Source organism: Alligator sinensis, unplaced genomic scaffold (assembly GCF_000455745.1).
Source record: "Alligator sinensis unplaced genomic scaffold, ASM45574v1 scaffold886_1, whole genome shotgun sequence".
Classification (NCBI taxonomy): domain Eukaryota; kingdom Metazoa; phylum Chordata; order Crocodylia; family Alligatoridae; genus Alligator; species Alligator sinensis.
Genome location: NW_005842040.1, coordinates 1,087,621 through 1,105,010, shown reverse-complemented (window position 1 = coordinate 1,105,010; position 17,390 = coordinate 1,087,621). Strand labels below are relative to the sequence as shown.

The following is a 17,390-nucleotide window of genomic DNA, read 5'->3' as shown; positions in this document are numbered from 1 at the left end:
GGAGGGAGGCTTGTGAGCTGTGGGTCATGGCAGGGTGGGTGGAGGCAGAGAGGCCATCACTGCAGTCGATAACCAGGACTCCCCATGTCTCCCCTGCAGGTGGCCGGATGGGAAACGCAAAAGAAAGAGCAGCCAATGTTCGGTGAAGAGCAGCATGTCAGGTACTGACCCCTCTGGACCACCCCTAGGGCAGCCTGTCCCTACTCCCCCACCCCAGCCTAGGTAGCTGGAGCCCCCTGCACCCTCTACCTTGTGTGCCCATCTGGTGGGTCAAACAGCTGCTTCCTAGGCTTCAGGGCCAGCCCCAGAGGTGGGGGGCAGCAGGATCCTACCAAGGCTCAGCACCCAGTCCTCAAGCTAGTGGGAGCAACAGACTGGTTCCCCCAGGGGCAGGGGAGGGGCTGGATCCCATTCTCATCCCCCCGCCAGCCCCTCCCTGCAAGTCCTGGGACTCTCAGCAGGAGGTTGAGCAGGGTCAGCTGAGGGTATCGGCTCTGGCAAGAGGGAGCATGGAACTCTGCAAGCCCTAGATAATGGTGGAAAGTGTTGTTCCCCAAGGCTGCGGCAGAGCCTGCTCCCACTGCTGGTGCTGACAGCGCTCCCTGCTGCTGTGGTGGGGGTGACAAGGGGCACATTGTGGGGGTAGGGAGGCTTGTCCAGAGCTAGAGTGAGGGCTCCAGGAACCAGCCTCTGCTGGGTCCCTCCATTGGAGATGCCAGGAGAAGCCAACATAGACCATCTCCCTCATGGAGTCCTGGCCTCCCTGAACCAGCACATGTGTAGTTGGGGCTGGACCCTGGGGTAACACTGGGTGGGGCAGATAAGCAACGCAGTGTCCCAGCTGGCCTGACATCTGCTTCCAGTTGCCACAGCCCCCGTCCCCCACCAACACTGTCCCCATGTGCAGGCCAATGCTTGAGTCCACAGCACCTTGCGTGCACACACACACATACAGGCTCCTGAGAACACCCACCTGAACACGCATGCATGCGTGGGTACCTGCTATAGTCATGCTCCCAGGAGATGCAGGCAGGGCAGGTGTCCATTACATACCCCCTTAGGGCAGAAGTGGCTGCCCTGGGGGTCTCACATGGGCAGGTTTATGGGGATAGGGGAGGTAGGTTCTGTCTTGTTCCCTGACATCCACGGTACAGATGAGAGTAGAACCCAGGAGTCCTGGCTCCCAGGCCTCCTGCTTTAACCAGGAGCGCTCCCCCGCTCCCCTCCCTGGCCAGAGGCAGAGCCCAGAGCCTGTGCTGGCTGAAAGCAGGGTTTCTGGTTCACAGGAGGTTTATTTTTTTTTTAATGGCTCCAATCCAAATTGGACCAAAATCAACATTTTTTCAGAATTTCCAGCAAACCGGAAGCTCTCTGGACCCTGCAGCTGTTTGCTGAAATTACCCTTTTCCTCAGTTTTGCTGCTAACAGCAGCAGCAAGGCTGACAAGAATGCCTGGGCTGGCAAGGGAGGGGAGACTGCTGGCTTAAAGCGGGGAGGGGGGGCTGGGTGCCAGGACGCCTGGGTTCTCTCCCCAGCTCTGGGAGGCAGGTGGAACCTGCTGGATTAGAGATGCAGAGGCGGGGTAGGATTCCTGGGTTCTCTCCCCAGCTCCGTCACTGCCTTTCTCTGCCTCTTCAGTGGCTGCCTCAGTTTCCCCAATGAGGGGCACAAGGGACAGACACAGCCTTTCTGGGACTCCCCTTGGGCTGAGCAGCACCAACTCGGCCATGCCGCCCTCCCCCACCAGCGAGGTCACCCCAAGGCCATGGGGGTGGGTGGGGCCAGCTCTTCCCAAACCCAGACAAAAGCAGTGACAGTGGGGCATTGTCAGGAGGCCCTGGCCTGGTGAGCAAGGGGACAGGCCCCTCTGCCACCAACAGAGCTGGGAAGGCAGGTCACGTGAGCTGAGCAGACAAAGGGGGCACTGGGTGGGGGTGGGCTCATCTGCACCCCCCTCCCAGTATAATGAGGCCTTTCTTTATTGGGAAGGAGGGAGGGGAAACATTCAGGGCTGGGGCCCTTCTGCACCAACAGCCCTGACCTCCCTCTTTAAATTGCCTTTCAGAAAAAACAGTGGGCCTGGCTCCGCCCCCCCCCCCCCGCCACCCTAGCTCGGAAGGGTCTGGGGCTGAACAAACCTATTTACATCCCCCCAACCCCCCTTTCCTTTAACCCCTTCAGTGTCTAGCTTCTCCCACTGTGTCTAGCATGTGGGAGGGGCATAGCTCCCCCCCACACACACACAGATGGGGCAGTGTCAGGGCCAACCCCAGGATTTTGGGGCCTCCTGTGGATCCAGGAAGCCCTGCGGGGCACTGTGGAGTGATCCCTTGGGGGTACAGAGGGGCCAGGGTCTCCGCAGGACAGTAGGCACAGCCCATCTCCTCTCTGTACCTCAGTTTCTCCTCTTCCCTGCAGGCCTGGGAGCTCTCCGGTGTGTCCTGCTCTCTGACTGTGCGCCCACCGCCAGCCCACCAGCCTAGCTGGCTCTCTTTACAATGGCTGTCCTGACACCTTCTGCAGCCCCATTCCTTCCAGGTCAACCAGGTCCAGCTGCAAAGGGCTTGGTTTCTTGGGAGGCACAGCCCCACTGCAAAGCTCTCTGAGTCTGGCATGGGCCATGGGTGCCTGAGTCAGCTTTAAGCCTCTCCCAAGTGATGTTTACCAAGTAGGAGGCAGGCTATCTTTGCACTGGCTTTAAGGCCTCCACCCATGGGGCAGCCAGTGCTGGGAGACAAGGTGGGGGTCAAGTCTCTGCCCTGCCACAGACTCCCTGGTGCCCTGAGTCAAGTCCCTTTGCCTCCTGGGCTCACAGCTGCATGACTGCAGGGTGAGGGCAGGAAGGAAGCAGCCCTGGCACCAGCCCAGCCTGGCTGTGCATCAGGCCTCTCTCCTCCTTGGAGCCATGAGGAGCCCGTCTCTCAATGCACATGGTACAGAGCTGCTTTGCCTGTTGCCCAAGGAACCGCGCGTGGTTGGATTTCATGCAGTTGTGCGTTTACGGTGACGCCTGTCGGCAGCTCCTCGTTCTTGCTGTTGTCATTCATGAAGGCCTCCTGCAGTGCAGGCCGCTGGGTCTCTGTCCCTGTTTCTGCCTCTTCATCCTGTTGTGCAGAGTCCAAGCAGGGGGGATATGTGCACTGTGGGGTATTCACACAGAGCTGGCCCTGGCTTTCATCTGCCCTGTGAAGGAATCAACCTTTCAGTAGTGACTCTGGAGGGAGGAGTGTCACCCTGACTTGCCTGCAACTAGCGCAAGGCCTCTGCACCTCTTGGGGTAGTGGGGGATTGGGATAATGGCAGGGCACAGAGTGGGGCTCCTGCTACTGGCTGGCTGTACTGTTATGTGGGCATAGGCAGCACTCAGCAGCCAGCTCTGGGTGTTGGGAACAAGGCTTCTAACCCTAACCCTAATCCTAAAGTGGGCCTAAAGTTTGTGCTCCAGTTGCGTCTCTTACAGTGTATACGCTGGGCCCATCCTGCCCCTGAGACCCCCTGCCCTGTCTTGTCTGGGCAAAGCAGGATCACTGTCCCCTGTTCCCACCAGTAAATCATGCGTACACGTGTGCATAGCAGTGTGCATATTGACATGTTTGCAAAAGTGCCTTAACGTGTATTTGCATAGACCCGATGATCTGCTAGGTCCCTTCCAGCCCCTAACAATCTACGAATCTGTGAATGCTCCCACATGCATGTGCTTGCACCCACATGCATATATGCATGCTTGGGTGCCCAGCTGTCCATGTGCCCTCCAGGTGGTGGTGCCTCCCCATTCCTCTGGGGCTGGGCCTGGCTGTTGTGGCCCCAGTGTTCTGACCTCCAGACTCTGTCTCCTCCCCAGGGTACATCCCTAGTTACCTGGACAAAGATGAACAATGTGTCGTGTGCGGTGACAAAGCTACAGGGTACCACTACCGCTGTATCACCTGTGAGGGCTGCAAGGTAAGGCATGGGCGCAACCTGGCAAAAGGTGCAGCCTCTCATAGACCCATGGGGCATAGGGCTTGCAGAGCAAGAGAGGAGGGAGGTGCCTTTTTAGTGAGAATGCAGCCAGGCTCAGCAGCCTTCAGCCTGGTCAGTGCATGAAGGGGTCTCCAGGTAGCACCTATAGTGGAAGGATGCTGTGCCCTTAGTGCTGTTTGCAATCCGCCAGTGCAGTGCTAGGGGTGCTGTACTGCATAGAACAGGAGCTCTCTAGGGGCCCCTGCCCCCTCTTAGTCACTGCTGACTCCAGTGCCGCAGCATGGTGCAGAAGGGAGGTGTGCCATCATCACTCAAGGCAGACCAGGGATCTCTCTTCACTTCTGCCCTAAATCATTAGGTAGGCATTGCTCTGCAGCCCTCAAGCAACCTCTATGCTGCATCCCAAAAGCAGCTGCATTTCATTGCTGGGAGAGCAATTGCCCCTTAGTTTTAGCCCAGGGCTATATGTGGGGCTTTTTTGCCATGAGGCCTGATCAGGGACCATGCTGGAGGCCTCCTCCAGGCCTGCTTTTGGCACTGGCCTCTCTATTCAAGCTACTGACAGCACCAGGTGTGGGATGCCTGGCGTGACCCCACCATGGGGCACAAGGGCAGGGGCTTCCCAACTGGAATGAAAGATGGCCAGGACACCTGGGTTCCATTCCCAACTTGCTGCATGACCTTGGTTGCTAGGGATTGTGGAATGGGTTTTCTTGTCTCAGTCCAGCAGGAGGTGCCCTGTAGATGGGCACTGAGGTCTCCATGTGCCTCTTGCTCTTAGCCTGCCATTAGGACTCACCTAGCATTAGGCTAGGTCACAGGGAGCTCCTGCATCAAGGAGGTAAGATCAGGGCAAGAGCCTGGTCAGAGATGGAGCCTTTCCAGCTTCTGAGGATTTTCCACCCTGAGCCTGGTCCTGGGGGCAGGGGGCAGCTTGTGTCTCTTGTGCAGCACTCATCTGCAGCCCCATCTCCTGGGAGTGACTGAAGAAAATTCTTCTCCCTCCCTGCTCCCCTTCCCTAAAAGCCATCATTCAGGTTCAGGAGCAGCAGTGAGGGAAGTGGGGGAGGCAGGGGGTGGGAAACAGAAAGCCTCCTTCCCTCCCTCACAAACAGCTGGGGAATTCACCAGGTGCCCTGCAAGGGGTGTCTGTGTCCAAAGTCGGGATGGGGGGCAGGAGTCGCACAGCTTGGCCAGGGTGTCTGTCTGTGCATACATGCCAAAACCAAGACAGATGGGTTTTGTCAGGGATGCTGATGCCTGATGGGTGACCAGGACCTGCACAGCTACTTCCAGCACTAGATCTCAATAGACACGGGTGCATGAGTTTGGCTGACAGCTAGGGCAGTGTTTGGCTCCTTGCATATGTACAGGAGGCACTTGATCAATCCATGTAGGCACAAACCAGGGCTGAGTGGGGGCAGGTAGGTGCGAGGGTTGGTTGGAAAATCACTGGCAAAACTTAGGGCAACTTGGTAAAGCTGTTTTCAGCAACCAAAGACATTCACCCAAACCTCCAAACAGCTCCTAACCAGTCCTGACAAACACACAGACCTCCATGTCTTTTCCTCTCTCTCCCCCTTTTCCTATCATGCTATTCCCACTCTGTCAGTGGGCTCCTAGTCTAGAGGGATCTGGATGGTTTAGTTAGAGCAGTATGCTGTGACATAGCGATTCTGTGTTCTGCCCCTAGCCCTGGCAGCACTGTGTGTCAGTTAACAAGAAGTCACCAGCTCTTTGCATCCCCCTTCCTTCCTTGCCAGGTCTGGATGCTGGGCAAGGTTCCTCAGGGATTCTAGAGGTCATTGGTACTTGCCCCAAAGGCCATTCATAATAACATTGCTCCTCACCCTGAGCACAGGATCTGTCTCCCTCGGCCAGAGCTGGGCAGTGGTGACCCTTGCTTACTTGCCCTCCCAAGGAGGCAGCGGAGGATGTGGCTGGGCGCAAACACATACAGTACAGCCCTCTCCCACCCAGCACTGCCTCTGTCTGGAACAGGATTGCCAGAGCTGAGTCCAGCAGCTCTCACAATACATGGATGCCTCCTCCCCCCCCCACTCCCCACCCTCCCCCCAGAACAAGGGGTGGACAGTGGTGTGGCCAAGGACAGCATGCTCTGCAGAGGACTCTGCCTGTGTTGGGCCAACCGAGCAGGAGACTCACTGGGACCTGTCTCGCTTCCCACAGGGCTTTTTCCGACGGACCATCCAGAAGAACCTGCACCCCACCTACTCCTGCAAATATGATGGCTGCTGCATCATCGACAAGATCACCCGCAACCAGTGCCAGCTGTGCCGCTTCAAGAAGTGCATCTCTGTGGGCATGGCCATGGACTGTAAGGGCCTCAGGGTGGCTTCAACACCTACTCACTGGATCCTGTCATATCTCAGTCTGCCGCACTCTAGAGACCTCTAGGATCATGCCTCTGTTACCTGTGTGGGCATGGGCATATGAATGAATGGGGAAGGAGGGAGTGGGCATGGGTGGAGAGGGCTGTATGGGGCAACAAGGATTGAATGCATGGAGGACACTTATGGAGAAGGGTGGGGGGATGAGGGGAGGGCAGTGTCAGAGGCTGCAGGGGTTATGTTCTGTGACTTCTAGAGCACAGGAAGGAGCAGAGCTCCCCACACCTGATGGCACCATCTCCAGTCTCTAGCATGGATGTTCTCAGGCCCCCTTACTGCTCCCACCTAGCAGTATTCCACTTAGAACTAGGCCCCATGGGTGACACCAGCTCCTGGAGGGGCTAACCCAGCCTGAGATACCTTGTCCTGGTGGGTTGGAACCTGTCCTGTCCACAGGTCACATGATGTGGTGCCTTGTCCAATCACTGATGCTGCTGTGTGCTGCCAAATTCTGGGTGCAGGGAGCCACAGCCACCACATGTATTCATGCCCCTTCTCTGCCTCTGCCATCCCCAGTGGTGCTGGATGACTCCAAGAGGGTAGCCAAGAGGAAGCTGATTGAGGAGAACCGGGAGCGGCGGCGCAAGGAGGAGATGATCAAGTCTCTGCAGCACCGCCCAGAGCCCAGTGCCGAGGAGTGGGAGCTGATCCACGTAGTGACTGAGGCGCATCGCAGCACCAATGCCCAGGGCAGCCACTGGAAACAGAAACGGAAATTCCTGGTGAGGGCACAACTCCCACTCACCTGATGCGGACCCACGCCCAGGCCACAAGCTGCACCTCTGCATTGCACACATGTGTGCAGGGTTGCTCATGTACATACCTTCACCCACTCTGCAAACCCCTTCCCGTCACACATGCATGCCCTTGCCCATCGTGCAAGGCCTGCTAATACACCTGTTGTCACGTGTGTGCAAGTGTACTTGGCTCTCCCTGCAGTGTGGAGCCATTGTTGGCAGTAGCTGAGGGTTACTTTTGTCCTTTTCCTTTGCTCTGTCACTGGGGCAAATCTGTGAGTTCATTCAGGTGTCAAATGCGTGTGGATCAGCATCTGCAGCTGTTGCATTCAACCCCCTTCCACTGAGGCAGTGCTGTCCTGCTCCCATGGGGTGTCAGAGCCACAATACCAGGGTGATTGAAATTTGGGGTCCTCATCCATGGACAGTAGACTGTGGACCTCACGACTCCTCCCTGCTTCTGTGACCCTTTCCCATGCCCCACCATCACAGGGATGGGACTGCTTAGGGATTCAGGGCACCCTTGGTCCACCTTGCATTCAGGCCAGTGAGGAGGGAGGGGCTTTATGACAGCTGCTACAAACTGGACCAAGTCCCAGAAACTGTATTTCATTCATGGGCCACCAAAACACTCCTGGGCTGTGGCTGCCTTCTGGCCCTGCTGTCCCATTCTGGATTCGAACCCATGACTTTAAGGCTAAAGACATGGAGTCCCAGTCCAAGCTCATGGGTGTCTTGGAGAATCTTAGGGGTGGAAGAGAGCACCTCGTTGTGGCAGGAAGTGGGAAAGAACCCAGGCACACAAACACTGCAGTCCTACCAGACGTGTACACTGCGCCAGCCATTAGCCTGGGGTTCAGGACCTGGGGAGAAGATGCAGCGTGGTCACAGGAGTTAAAGCCAGGTCTCCCGGATTCTCTTCCCAGTAATGGAAGGGACATGGAGTCTAGTGGTTAGAGCAGGGGACGGAGCTGGGACTCCTGGGTTCCATTCCCAGCTCTGTTGCTGTGCTCAGTGAGGATTTAGCTGGGGATCACAGCATGAGGGTCTGCACTGAACCCTGATGTACTGGGAATAGTGGGAGAAGACACAAATCCCCACCCCCCCCCACCACTGAAAGGAAGAAGCCTCCAGCCCCATGCCATCACCCCAGGGAAGGACTTGCCACTGTTGCAGCTAACAACCCCTGCCCCTCCCTGCTGCTGCCTTGAAGCTTGTGAAGGGTTAAATCTCCTAGTGCGTGGTGAATGAATGGGACAGCTGCGCTGTGTCCCCCCCATCCCTCCCCCCAGCAGATGGGCCGGAAGGGAAGGAAGTCTCCCCTGGTCTCCCTCATGTGGCTGGGGCTTGGCCAGGGAAGGAGCTCCCTCTCCTGGTTGCAGCTCTTGGGTGTCCCTGGAGCCCAAGGGAAGCCTGTGAATTGAGCTTCACTGTTGACAAGGTGGAGCAGGGGGATGCAGGAAAGGGATACCAGGACTACTGAGTTCTTTTCCCAGCTCTGCAAGGGGAAAAGGGTCTAGTGGTTGCACCAGGGGACTGGGAGTCAGGATGCTTGGCTTTCTCCCTGGCTCTGGAAGGGGAAAGGGGTGGAGTCAGGACACCTGGGTTCTCTTCCCAGATCAGCTGCTTATTGGGTGTATGACAGATGAATTCTCCCCAACTCAGCCTCTATTCAGGGGTGTAATCAAAGTCTCCTCCTGTGTCCCTTTCACCTCCCCTCTCCTGGCATACACCCACCACAAGGGAGGCTTCTCTTGGATAGATGGAGCTGGGGTTGTGGAGACGGCCTTATCCCCCTCAGTCCTCTCCCAGGGACTGTTGAGGCCTGTTTCTCTTCCCTAAAAGGCTTGGATGGGGGACAGGCTGGGAAGAGGGTCCCAGCCAGCACTCGGGTGCATGGCTGGCAGGCCGCTAACATGTAGTGCTATCCTTCCCTGCAGCCTGAAGACATTGGCCAGTCTCCCATGGCTTCAATGCCTGATGGGGACAAGGTCGACCTGGAAGCATTCAGCGAGTTTACAAAAATCATCACCCCGGCCATCACCCGCGTGGTGGACTTTGCCAAAAAACTGCCCATGTTTGCGGAGGTAGGAGAGGGGTGGAGAGCACAGTTGGGGATGGGGGGGTTGGAAGAGGGGCTTGTGGGAAGGTGAGAAGGGTCTTGATAGAAGGGATAGAGTGAGGGGTTGGGAAGAGGGTTGGAAGGAGCGGACAAATGGAAGGAGACAGTGAGGGAGAGGCAGGGTCTTGGGTCAGGAAAAGAGGATGTCTGCCCCCCCATCTGACCCTCCTATGTGCCTTGTGCGCAGCTGCCTTGCGAAGACCAGATCATCCGGCTGAAGGGCTGCTGTATGGAGATCATGTCCCTGAGAGCAGCAGTGCGCTACGACCCTGAAAGCGAGACTCTAACGCTGAGCGGCGAGATGGCCGTCAAGCGGGAGCAGCTGAAGAATGGTGGGCTGGGCGTGGTGTCAGACGCCATCTTTGACCTGGGCAAGTCGCTCTCTGCCTTCAACCTGGATGACACTGAAGTTGCGCTCCTCCAGGCAGTGTTGCTGATGTCCTCAGGTAACAGCCGGCCCTTTACCACCTCCCCCACCGCACCCAACCTGCGCCCACCTGTACCCTGCTGCTGCAGGGTAGGGGCAGATATTCTCAACATGCACCTGGCCAGACACTAGTGTGGCTTCTGCAGCTGGGTGGTTCCTCCCTATCCTTTATAATGGTTCAGCTGAAGCTTGAGATGGCAGCCTGGACCTCAGCTCTGGCCCCTGGCTCCCCCCAGTGCCCTCTGTGAAAGATGCATCAACTCAGTGCCTAAAAGGAGGGTAAAGCACCTACTATTGGTACCATAAGAACATAGAACATTTACTGAGTCAGACCATAGATCCATTTTGCCCAGGATCCTGTGTCACTCAGTGGCAGAGAGCAGATGCTGAAAGGGAGAGTGACCAGGGTTTTTTCTACTGTTCCTCTCTCAGTTGCAGCCTCTAGGGTTTAAGGTCTAGGAAATTCTGATTCAGAGGCTATATCCCTAGCTCCCATGGTCAATAGCTACTGATGCCCCTTTCCTCCCAAAATTTATCCAATCCCTTTCAAAATCTGGCTAAACTATCAGCTTCCACAGTCTCTTGTGACAATGGGTTCCACACTTGAATGACACACAGTGTGAAAAAGAATTTCTTTTTGTTAGTTTTAAACTTACTACCTACTCGTTTCATTTTGGCACCCTTAGTTCTTGTCTTGTGAGAGAGAGTAAATAATAAATTCCCAATTACTTTCTCTTCGCTATTGACTATTTTGTAAATCCCTGTCATGTCCCTCCCTCAAGCATCTCTTTTCTAAACTGAACAGGCCTGGCCTCTGTAGTCTCTCCTCATATGGAAGCTCCTCCATACCACTAATCATTCTTTTTGCCCTTCTGTGGACATTCTCTAGTTCTTCTGTATCCTTTTTGAGGTGTGGGGACTAGAAATGGGCAGAGTATTCAAGGGGTGGATGCACTATGGTTTAATAAAGGGGCATGATGATACTTTCAATTTTGTTTCCAATTCCATTCATAATAACTCCTAACATTTTTTTTTTTGCCTTTTTGATGGCTGCTGAGCACTAAGCTGATGTTTTTAGCGAACTGTCCATAATGGCTCCTAGATCTCTTCCCCATGGTAACAGCTATTATAGTGCCAGCCAAGGGAGTGCTCCCTTTGCTCTAGAGTCAGGGTCTGGGTTATGGGAGAAAAAGCCCCTGGGTGCAACGTGCATGAGGCTCTGCCAGTGGCCACGTATAAGCATGTGCTACACCGGGAGCCCACCCAGTGCTTGGGCCCGCAGCACAACCCAAGCAAGAGACAGATGGACATAGATACTGGTGGGAGGGAGCAGCGTGGGTGTTCATAGGGAATGAGGGGCTGCTGGGAGTTCAGACGCCCACTACATGTTGCCACATGGCCCACACCTGATGCCTGTCCATCCCTCCTCAGACCGCACCGGGCTGCTCTGCATTGACAAGATTGAGAAAAGCCAAGAGACATACCTGCTGGCGTTTGAACACTACATCAACTATCGCAAACACAACATTCCCCACTTCTGGCCCAAGCTGCTGATGAAGGTGACCGACTTGCGCATGATTGGTGCCTGCCACGGCAGCCGCTTCCTGCACATGAAGGTGGAGTGCCCCACTGAGCTTTTCCCACCCCTCTTCCTCGAGGTCTTCGAGGATCAGGAAGTCTAGGGCAGATGGGGAGGGGGAAGGGTGGGAGCAGGGGGCAGGGCTAGGACTTGGGCAAGAGCCCCGCCCCGGCACCTCCTGGACACATTTTAATTTGTTCTTTTGTTTTGTTGGGGGTTTTTTTCCTAATATCGCGCGTGGGCGTCAGCGAGCAGCGCAACAGGCACCCTGCCAGGGGGCAGGGCCGCTGCCGTTTCTCAATGGGGGTGGGGGGGCGGGATTGGGGGAGGAGAGGGGCTAAAACTTGTATCACACGTGGCTTTAGACCACACAAAACTTGGGCTGGGGGGTGGGGGGAGGGTGTAGGCATTGGATCGGAGGAGAAGGGGAAAGAAATCGCAACCTGGATGCCACTTCCTGTGAACCTCTCTATTCTGGGGGGGATGGCAGGGGTGGAAAAATAGCCCCGATTTCAACCCAATTGCAGGAAAAATATGTCCCTGCCCCCCCCTCCCTCCACACATGTGGCATTCTCCGTCCTGTCATCTCCCTGGCACTGGGCTCAGCTGATACCTCATGGCTTCCCCTGAAGGAACCTCTCTTGTTGCGAGGACTTTGTTCATTGTTTTTGTTTGCACAGGACAGTCCCAGACGACAGAGGTTTTCCTTTGATTATTTTCTCTTAGCATTTTTTTCTTCTTCTTTTGTTCCTTATTTTTTTTAGCATTTATTCCCTCCCTGAGAGGCTAAAATATGAACTAACTGCACTTTGAAAAGAGAAAAGCTATTAAATTATTAGTGGGGGATGTTCCTGGACGCGGGGGGTCACAGAGCCGAGTGTGAACGCCAAATGCACTTTTTTTAGGAAAAGAGGGAGCGTCCAGTGGGCAGTGGATAGGGTCATTTCAGGGGGGCGCCTTGATGGCCCATGGGGGCGGGGGGTTTCATCGCACTGCAGGGCTTGGAGCCAGAGTGCCAGCCGACCCCAGTGCTAGGGCTGCAAGGTCTGACTGCTGGAGAATGCCCATCCTTTCCCCGTTCCTCACCCCCCCCACCAGACCGGAGAATCAGGACTCTGAGGTGGGGCTGGCAGTTTCCTTGGGGGACTTCTCCCCACAAACTCTCTGCTTTGGCCCATCTACCTCTTGGGCTAGATGGGGTGGGCAGGGCTGCCCTGAAACCCCAGTGCCCCCCCTCTGCATCCCATGCACCTGTGTCTCCCCTTGCAATGTCTCTCCTCCGCCAAAGGCCGTGGTTCTGAGATGGTTTCCCAAAGGTGAATCAACCATGGGGGAGGGGTGGGGGGCTTGGGAGCAGGTGCCCCTGAGGTTGGTAATTATCAATTGAAACCATTTTGCAGCAGATAACTGGGTTCTCAGCTAAGCAAAGCAAAATGCAGGGAGTTTCAATATTTCGTCAAGGCATCAAACGCCCAGCAAACATGGTCTGTTGATTTAAGGGGCAGTGTCCTGGTGCCACCTTGGGGTTGTAGTTTGGGCACTTAAGCTCACATTCTCTATAGGATGGGCCTCCTGCCCTGACTACATCTCCCATGATGCACCACAGGCAGGGACTCCTCTGATGGAGAGAGGATGATACATCCTGGGAGTTGTAGTCTGGCAAGAGAGCCAAGCCCATAGAGAATGGGATCTGTAGGCCCCCAGACTCCCACTCCCATGAACCACAGCAGCACCCTTCAGATTTGAACTGCTTCTGTTTTTAAAACGGTGCCGAAATGTTGGACTTCTCCCAAACCGAACACAGCATGGCCCAACCAGAGGAGTGTGCCAAGCTCCACCCTGCCAGAGTTTCTGTCCCACTGCCTGCTGCTCCTTGTCTCTGAGGACAGGGCCCATCATTCCTAGACCAATCCACGAGTGTGCCCCATGGCACTTGCCTCAGAGAAGTCATCACTTCTACAGCCCACCCGGGAGGGGCCAGGTGCTGAGCCCCACCCACGCCACTCCCCATGGGGGCTGCAGTTTTCCACAGAGCAGACCCCTTCTCTCACCCCCCACTGCACTTATACTGCCACCCAGTCTGTTCTGTATATACCTATAGGGCACTATATACTATCCCCCAGCTATATCATGCCAGTGTCTAGCTCACAGTCTCTGCTCAGCTAGCCACCTTAACGCCTTGATTCTCTGCAACTCAGGGGAGCAGTGGAGAGAGGAACGTGGGGGCAGGAGTGGAGGGTGAAAAGCCCTCCCAAATGGCACTTACTAGACACAGGGAGTTGGGCTGGGAGGGGTTTACACAGCCCTTCGGGGCAGTGGGGAGGGGACAGATTGAGCAGGGCTGCAGGAGGGAGCACCGTTGTAACCAGTGAGGTGTGGAGGGGTTCATGGTCTGCCCCTGACATCCTGACCCTATGTGCTGTCCCAGCCCCCTGCAGCCCATCCTGCCCACTGGGCAGCCATTCCCCAGGAAGGGCTGTGTGCTCTCATTACCCTTGGCTTGCCCTGGGGCTCCCCTGCACCCCAGCCCTGATCTCCCCCACCCCTGTGCCTTCCATGCTGGGAGATGCATGGCTACAGGAGAAACATCACCAAACGCAGCTCCCACAGCCCAGCTGGGGTCTGTCCATCTGTCTGTCCTCAGCCACCCCACAGGCTGCTTTCCCATCTGTCTTTTGTTTTCTTGTTTGCCTCATCTTACCTGAGAAGGGAGGATCGGGGTGGGGGTGTGAGGGAGCAAGGGAGGGGAAAGGAGGATTTCAAAGGATTTAAAAACAAACAAGCAGATCCCGCATCTCTGTTAGGATTTCCCAGTGTGTCAGGCTTCTTGACTTTTCACACTAGCCATGTTCACATGTGTAAAGCCACTGCAGTCACTTTCCTTGCTTGTGGTCATGGGCACTGACTGGTAGCAATGCTTCAAGTTCCCTCCACCCCAGCCTTCCTTTGCAGGATGCCCTGTCTCTTTTTCTGTCCATTGATCCATTAGCAAAGCCCCAGCCAATACCTACATACATACATATATGTGCACACGCATGTGTGTGTGTATATGGAAATATCCATGGGGGGGTTAGCTCTTAATCCCCCCTCCCCCCCGCGATGGCATAGGAAGGGGAGTGAGGGCTTTTGGTTATGAATTTTTGTTTTCTTACCTCAGTCAAGAGGCTGGCAGTGGGAGGAGGGTGGGGAGACACACAGCTGCAGGGATTGGCTTCTGAATGTACCATTTAAGGCTCAAGATCAGGCAAGCCAAGCCAGACAAGGGATTAGAAAGCCGTGATGATTTTATATATATATATATAAAGTTATTAAAAACATTTTTTACGGGTCAGTTAAAAACAGTGCTTTTCTTGGCTTGGACTGGAGCTTTCAATTCACTGTCTCCCCAAGAGCACTGGTTGGGAACGCAGCTGAGGTGGGAAAGATAGACTGTGGATAGCTTAGTGGCAATCAGAGCCATGCCTGTAGCTGGATACTGGCTGAAGCCTTGCCTCTATCATGGTAGTCGGCTGACTGAAGTGAGCAGCAGCAGCTAAGGAGACATTGATGGCACAGAAAGGGGAGTGAGGGCTTTTGAAAGCCCTCCAGTGTTAGCCTGCATCAGTATTCATGCAACTTAGACCCGTGAAGTAATGTTGCTGCAAGCTGGTGGGTACAGAGCTGCACTCACAAGAAATTCCCACCCAGTGTCATCACCCAGAACTCAAATGATCTGTGTCCTCTGGAAAATGAAGCCCCAAACACGGAAACCTGACCATTCCTCAGCATTGCCAGCTCTTGCATTACCTAGCAGTTCAGGGAAAGTCCCAGCTCCCAGAGTCACCTAAAGAAGATGGAATCATTTCCAAAAGGAAGGGGCTTTCTTGATCTTCTTGCTGCAGAGAAAAGCTTGCCAGCGGGATGGGAGAATCCCCTTGAGGGGCTCAAAACAGAAAGCCAATGAAAATGGATGCTTATTTGGTTATTAAACAGGAAAACAAAAAAAGCCCTCCTGACTGCTGGAGGCCTGGGCTGGCAGTGCTGCAGCAAATGCTGTGGTGTTTCCCTCCTCTCCAGTGCTTTCATCTGTGCTGCAGTATCATCAGGGGCTGGATCCTGGGAGTGTCACTAGTGCCTGCTGTCATACTTTCAGCTGTTATCAGCCAATACTGGAGGATTTTCTTTAAATAAGGGAAGGGGCAAAAAATGGGAATAGCTGTGGCTCTTTGTGGTGTCAAAAGCCCAAGCTCAAGGGCAGTTTGGAAATGAAGCCTTGTGTCCTAGCTCCCACTTCTGGCACTAGGGGTGATTAGGAAAGCCAAGACCACTTTTGCTACCCCAACCCACCTACATCCCCCAGGTTAAAACAGGCATCAGACAGTCCTGCTTTGAAGCAACACTATAGGTATTCACCAGCATCAGCTGCAGCAATGCTGTGGCCAATTAACTGGGCAAGGGGAAAGATCAGTTCTGAGAAATGGGATGTCTAATGCACTTACACCCCCCCTCTTTGCAAACACATGCACCCTCCTCACCCACACACACACATACATGCACAGTGCAGGCTGGAAGGCGGGGTACTGCGCCAAGTTCCTGGCCAACCCATGCTTCTTTGGGTGTGATGCTTTGCAGCTGCTGGGTCTAGGCAGGAGCCAGGCTCCTGGAAGAAAATGCGGGTAGGGGGTGGGTGATGGGGGTGGTGGTGGGAGGGGTGGGAGAAGGGAGTGCACTTCATCTGCTTTGCAATATTGGTGCAAAAATGTCTTAAGCTCTTAGAGAATCCGTGCAAGCTCTGATGAGATCCCAGCTTAATGCTCCCATCTTCAGCATGTTTTTGAGACTCCACTGAGCAGCTTTTCTTAGAAATGCGGTAACTCGAGCAGGGTTTGGGGTGGTCTTTCCCTGCTTCCCCCCCTCAGCCCTTTGCTCTTGCCCCCTTGTTGGTTTGGGCTCTGGGAAGGCATGGAGGGGACCCGGAGCTGAGCGTGTGTGTATGTCGTGCATTAGAGCTAGGTCACCAGGTAATGTCAGTGCCAGCCAGGTGAATGGGTAAGTGGCATGGCCTTCAGCTGAATCTAATGCATAACACTAATGACCGGAGCTGGACAGGCTAGTGGTTGCCCAGGCAGGGGGTCTGAGGCAGGCTGTACATTTCACCCTCTGGCATGAGTCATTCCATCCTGCCCTGACTTCTCCCCCCGCCCCCCTAGCAGGAGGACGGGGCTCCCTGTGTGAAGCCATCTGCACAGTCCAGGCCTGCCTGCCCCTGTCCAACACCGTGCCTGAAGCCTGTGCTGTGGAGTGTCTGCAGCCTGGTTCTCTGGGGCAGGGGTGGGAGCCCTTGTCACCAATGCTCAGGGAAGTAGTATCCACACCCTGATAGACTCCCATGGGAGTCCAGGGAGAGAGCAGGGTCCCAGCCAGGCTTGGCTCCCACAGCCATCCCACTGCATACTTGTGTGCATGTGTGGAAGTGGTTCTTGCATTATTTTGTATTTGTGTGTGTCTGTGTACACGTGTGAGTGCAGTAGTCTGGCTTCATATGTGTGTGCATGTTGGTGTGTGCATTTTGTGAATGCATACAAGTGTGAGTGCATGTGTTTGGCTTTGTGTGTGTGCGTGTGTGTTCACTGCATACATGTGTGAATGTACATGTGTGCCTGTGTGCACCCAAGTGTGTTATGATGTCTGCATACATATGCAAATGCCTTAAGTTTGGCTTTGCTTGTGGGCATAAACCTGTGGGTGTGTGAGAGAAAGAGAAAAAGAGAGAGTGATTGCATTAATTTAGTTATGTGCAAATGTGCCTGTGACTAGGTGTGTCTGCATGCATTCGTACACATGCATATGTACATGTATGGGCCCATATATATGATGATGTGCACATACGTGTGAGTGCATTAGTTTGGCTTGCATACGTGGGTGTATATGTATATGCAGGTATTAGTCTGCATTGTGTGTCTGTGAGTACATTTGTGTGTGTATGCCCCTGTGCATCACTCTGTCTGCCTCTATGACCTGATTTGCCCTTGCTGCCCAGACATTTCCTCCCTTCTCCCCAAAGCTTTCCTGGCTGCTGACTTGGTTCTGTGACCCAAACACTCCACACACAGCTAGCCCCCTCCAGTTGCTGCCCAGGGCCCACTCCCTCACCCTGCCTCTTGGGGTTTCC

At 54.8% G+C, this 17,390-nt stretch overlaps 1 protein-coding gene across 5 annotated transcripts in view; it reads left to right on the top strand.

The window, feature by feature from the left end:
• THRA (thyroid hormone receptor alpha) overlaps positions 1-17,384 on the top strand; it is a 60,067-nt gene extending 42,683 nt beyond the window's left edge. For 4 of the 5 annotated variants that reach the window (XM_006022539.3, XM_025202909.1, XM_025202911.1 and 1 more), the window contains 7 exons: positions 100-161; positions 3,842-3,942; positions 6,154-6,301; positions 6,891-7,096; positions 9,052-9,198; positions 9,421-9,679; positions 11,092-17,384. In XM_006022539.3, coding sequence (XP_006022601.1) covers positions 100-161; positions 3,842-3,942; positions 6,154-6,301; positions 6,891-7,096; positions 9,052-9,198; positions 9,421-9,679; positions 11,092-11,342 — 1,174 coding nt within the window. In that variant the 3' untranslated portion in view covers positions 11,343-17,384. The remainder of the gene's footprint in view (positions 1-99; positions 162-3,841; positions 3,943-6,153; positions 6,302-6,890; positions 7,097-9,051; positions 9,199-9,420; positions 9,680-11,091) is intronic. The other variant, XM_025202910.1, reaches the window with a different exon arrangement.
• The last annotated feature ends 6 nt before the right edge of the window (positions 17,385-17,390 follow it).